We start from the raw sequence: 5014 nt of genomic DNA, 5'->3' as shown, positions 1-5014 counted from the left end.
AAGCCAATTGATAATCTTCTTCGCAGTATGGATTCGAGCATTATCTTGCATGAATTTGAGCCCTGGTTTGTATATCTGAGGCATCTGCTCACGAAGCACTGCCAGATAAGAGTTGGCAGTATATCCTGACTTCTCTGAATCAGGATCGCGCTCTAATAACACGATATCTGAACGACCTTCTCCATGAATTGCACCCCATATCATAACACTAATATCTTTGCCCTTCTTATATGTATTAATTATATCAGTATTCCAACGTTGTTGTAATGTATAAAAGGCCTATGTTCAACGCGCTTTACTGCCTCTTTTAAGCGAACATTCATTACTAAATATGATCTTGCTCCACTTAGCCCACGTCTAATTTTGTCGTTCTTTACACTATGCAAGTCGTTTAGCAGCCAATTGCAGAGTTAATAAAGGTCTTTTTTTGGCTAGCCAATTAGTAATGCCTTCGTCTTTGAGGATTCGATAGATAGTACTTCGATGAACACTAATACCAACTTCAGACTTGATTTCTTGATAAGTAATCTTCGGATTGATACGAATAATGCGTAGAATGTTGCGTTTTTGGACCCTATTCAAGGCCTGAGGGCGTCCTAAACAAGGCAGGCTTTTGCTGTGGTTGCGCATTGGATTTTGAACAAGGGTATCAAAAATTGTAGATTTGCCGCAATGCAGATTTTGACCAATCTCTCGAGTTGTGAGCCCTAGGGCTTTGTACGCCGAAATTTGACCTCGCTGGTATGGAGATAACTCCTTGCCATAGCTCCTATTAATTTCAAGAGGCGCCAGAGCCTTGCGTTGAGCCATGGTAGTTGTTTGAAAAAGGGTGTAAAAAAACGCGTGTTCAAAAATGACGCGTTTTGTCCGGATACTTTTGCACGTGGCTGTAGAAAAGCGCGAATCCGCGGCCGCAACGCGACGAAGAACGGTAACTAAGTAAAGAGACACGCTAGGACTCGCTATAAGGCTGGGCAAGGACATCCTTGGTACTGTAAGTTACTACTGCTCAGTAACATACCGCGGCATTTTCGGACATTTGCAGCATAGGAACCTTACATCTTGCTCAAGTTGTTACGCAACTTAGGCTTCCAGGATCAGTCAACTCTGCCAACCATTCCTTACAGCTGTAGATATTTGCGTCGCAAGAAAAACTCCGCATGGCTGTTGCAGAATTGATCACCGAGCCTGCTCTACGGCCCCTACTTTCAGCATCTCAAAATGCGCTTGGGCAGATACTCGAAATGCTAAGCTGGGTTGATCAAAATCAGGGTGATGAGCCCTCTCTTGAAGCACAATTGATGTTGTCGAAATACCAAAAGAGGATGATAGCCCACCTGGCACAGGTACGCGGTCATAACCGACGAGCTATCTCTGGCGTGAGGGTCACCAAGCAGGAGACGGCAGAAGCACGGCAGGAGGTCGACAGGCTATTGCTGCAATTGCAGAATCTTTACTATGAACAGAGACATCTCATGGGCGAGATCGGTGCTTGCGAAGGATATGAGTATGTGGCTCTTTTCCTGTCCTACAATTCAAACTCTAAGCTGACATCTTTGCCCAGTCATGCATACACGAATCTACCCCTTCTACCACTCGAAGACTATCTCGAAATATTTCCTGACCAAGTCAGCCTTGCAGAGCAAGATCTGATGCCTCTTCGCATAGAGCACGAGAGACAGGAACGTGAGAAGCTAGAGCAAGAGCGCCAGGAATTGTTGAAATCGAAAGAAAATCTGATCAAAGTCAACTTGAAGAAGAAAGACGAACTCAAGAAGATGGACGAGCAGCTTGAAAAGATGATAGATGGCTTGAAGCCCGTTAGCGATGCACTGACGAAGGACATATGACAAGTTCGACTGAAATCAAGAGAGGAGCATCTGACTTGGCGGTCGATCCACCAATATTCTTACTCCGAAACCAGGCAACATCATGCTCAAAGTTGACATAGGCCTGTGCTTATTCAGCATCCGGACAGTTTTGAGGGTGCATGCTGCGCAAGCCGCACTATGCGGATACATCCTAGATTCTGGTCCTCACAATTACTCCCAAGTATACTCGCCTTGTTGCCCGCTTCCATCGAGGAAACGGCCATCACCAGCGCGACGACCTTTTTTGGACTCTGTCAATGGGAACACATGTGAAGCCTACATTATCACTTCAGCGTCAACCATCAAGCTCCGGGGAAGGCCGAGGTTGTGAAAACAAATGATACACCTGGCGAAACTGGGTGATAAGTTAGTGTTATCCTCTTTATATCTTCGGTCTAGGATGAGATAGAAAAGAAATCAACACCGCAAATTGAGGATGCCATTCCTGCAATTTAAGTCGCCCAGGATGATCCAAGACTTACGCAACCTCCTCTCTTCGCATCAACATTACTGTGAAATACTAGGTCTTATATCACCGTTTACACGATTTGTCTGTAACATTATCGACATTTTTAATCGGCATCATCTGGCGTCCGGTTGACCTGCCATTGGAATACAATCATCCACGTGGTGCTGCGTCTTGAAGTCCTTGTGAAGGTCAACTGGGAGCTTCCTTTGCAATGTTTTTCGATTGACGACACTGCGTACTAACTGCGTGCAAGGCAGTTTGGGGTTCCAAACACACAAAGGCAGCTCGACCGCTTGGGAATCAAAGCTATCCGCCATGGCGATAAGGCAACTCCCGAATAGGTGGTTACGATGAGGCAAGGGCAATGTGTGTAACAGGCCTGCAATGGGACGATGTAGAAGCCGACTACTTGACGATTTGTACAATAGTAGGGAGCCGGGACTCCATCTGGCATCGGTGTTTGAGGTTATTCTCAATTCCGTATTAGGGAACCGAGAGCGAGCAGGTTCAGGTCAAGGCATCAATATCGTCGTACGTGACTGCGGATACAGAGGATTAAGATGGTAGTTTTCAAGACATGTAAGCGTAGACGTCTGGGAAGACTAGAGCCCATTTTCTCAGCTTAGTAATGGGTGTGTCCCAGAAGTGCAACGGGCCTAGACTTGCAACACTTTGCATCTGTTCAAAAATGGTAGATATTGAATGAGCTTGATTGAGGGCAAGGATGCTGATTAAGTATCAGAATGATTGGAAAGGTCCGTTGTATGATTGTACAAAATTACGAAATTTCAAGAGTAAAAACAGTGAGTAGAAAATTTAGGTGTAAGAATCTTTCAACCAAAACTGTTGTTTAGTCAAAAAAATTTAGGGCCCTCCGGCTCGTTTACTACGTAGATACAGTGTTGCATATCTGGGGTACCTCCGCGTATGACCATTGAGGTATTCTCAAGCTGCTTGATGCTTACTTCTGATGTACGCGTTGTGAACGCTTTCAAGGATAGATCTGAGCCTCATGATTTCCTACATTGTATGATCTTCAGGGGACTCCATCAGTACCTGCGGGAAGCTTAAACCACATTCATACTAACTACTAGGTGGTGGTGGTGGTTAGCCATCTTCTGCTTTCTTGTCTTCACGTATCTCTAGCTTCGTTAGCAATTCAGTAAAAGATCCGAGGAGGACTGAGCTGGCCTAGGGTTCTCTGTGTCGTAATGGCGTCGAGCGAAGATGCTGGCAATGAGGATGACACGGAACAGAAGACCACTGAGCCTGAGGAGCCGAAGAAAAACGCAAAGAAGCCAGGAATAGCAACAACTGCGAAGAAACAGCCTCCTCCAGAGAAGCCCGAAGCAGTCTGGCTCCGGACAAAAGTCATTCTCTCTTTCTGGGCGGTAGTAGTCTTCCTAGGACTGCCGATGTGGTGGCAGACCACTTCAATCTACAGAGCTCGACTTCCGATACAACAGATGCTGGAATGGAGCGAGGGAACAGTAAAGCTTCTCAACGTCTCAGCGAATAGGTCACCGCTGATAGTCTTGTAGGCATGTCAGCCAGTATTGCCCCTGGAGATATGGGTCGTCAGTCCAGACCTAGTATGCGAAGATGCTCGCCATGTTGTTCAGACAGCTCAAGAGGTCCTCGACGCCATGAACACCTTCCCTGTACAGCCAATTCGAGTACGCCTGGCCAAGTCACGCCCTATCAAGGATAGAAAGGGTCAGCCATTTGCCGAAGATGCAGATTGCTTCTTGGAAGACTACGATCCTCAGAGCACGCATCCAGCCTTGCATTTACACCTTGTGCCAGACGAGGATGCTACTGAACTTCAACTCTCCTTCGATCCCCATTCTGCAAGGGCAGACTTGATATATGGCGAAGTCTCAACTCACGCTCTTGGATCCTGTGCAGCGAGCACAATCTACAATATCTTTGCTGAAGAGCAAGCTGGTCTAGCTTACAAGCTCGCGGCCCAAGATAACAACAATACCGCAGCAACGTATCTGGAGTCTGTGCCTGAAGATATCAGATCTGCCATCACAGCTCGAGAAAATCGAGCACTGAAGTATGCATCTACGTATCATCTCACGTTCTCTCTCTTTACGCCAGGTGGCTCTCCCTCATCCTGGGCCATTGAGTCTGCGCTCGAAACACACATTCAGCCGTGGACCTCCGCATTCTCCATCATCAGCAACTTCAGCATCAATTCTCAAATACAGCCGTATTCCGCCTACTCGCCGTCTATCCAACCGTTCCAGGACAGAGAAACCAATGCAAGCCTTCTTAGGCGCGAAGACCTGAGCGCCTTCATCAATGCCGCCGAATGGCCCCTGTCCCCAAGCATCGGCTCACATGGACCAACCATCAATTTCGTCCTCTACGTCCCCTCCCCTTCCGAAATACCCCTCACCATCGAATCTTCCGATGGAGGAACCAGCTGGCTGATCCCACAATGGGGCGGCGTCACCATCCTCAACCCAGCACTGCACACAAACGAACTGACCGGCCAACCTTCAGTGCCTGCGCACCTCGACCTCGCCACGCTCCACCCGGCCTTCGAAACATTCGCCTCCCAGCTCCTCTCCCTCCTCGGCCTACCCAGCACGCCGCAACCCCAAATGAGCACCACCACCACCACCAACCCGACCCCCAACCCCCAACTATTCTTACTCCGAAA

General features: G+C 47.7%; 2 protein-coding genes across 2 annotated transcripts; both read left to right on the top strand.

Moving 5' to 3' along the window:
- Positions 1–1160: 1160 nt before the first annotated feature.
- On the top strand, positions 1161–1850 carry EPUS_00623 (uncharacterized protein; the record flags this gene model as incomplete). Its single annotated transcript, XM_007804652.1, has 2 exons — positions 1161–1507; positions 1565–1850. 2 exons carry the CDS (start codon positions 1161–1163, stop codon positions 1848–1850), a joined length of 633 nt encoding a protein of 210 aa, XP_007802843.1.
- A 1701-nt stretch (positions 1851–3551) lies between these two features.
- EPUS_00622 (uncharacterized protein) lies at positions 3552–4959 on the top strand (the record flags this gene model as incomplete). The annotated part of the gene is made up of 3 exons (XM_007804651.1): positions 3552–3830; positions 3882–4799; positions 4855–4959. The coding sequence occupies 3 exons, from the start codon at positions 3552–3554 to the stop codon at positions 4957–4959; spliced, it is 1302 nt and encodes a 433-aa protein (XP_007802842.1).
- Between the last annotated feature and the right edge of the window lie 55 nt (positions 4960–5014).

Source organism: Endocarpon pusillum, assembly GCF_000464535.1.
Source record: "Endocarpon pusillum Z07020 unplaced genomic scaffold scaffold344, whole genome shotgun sequence".
Taxonomy (NCBI): domain Eukaryota; kingdom Fungi; phylum Ascomycota; class Eurotiomycetes; order Verrucariales; family Verrucariaceae; genus Endocarpon; species Endocarpon pusillum.
The sequence above is the reverse complement of the archived record's forward strand: the minus strand, read 5'-3'. Positions and strand labels throughout refer to the sequence as shown.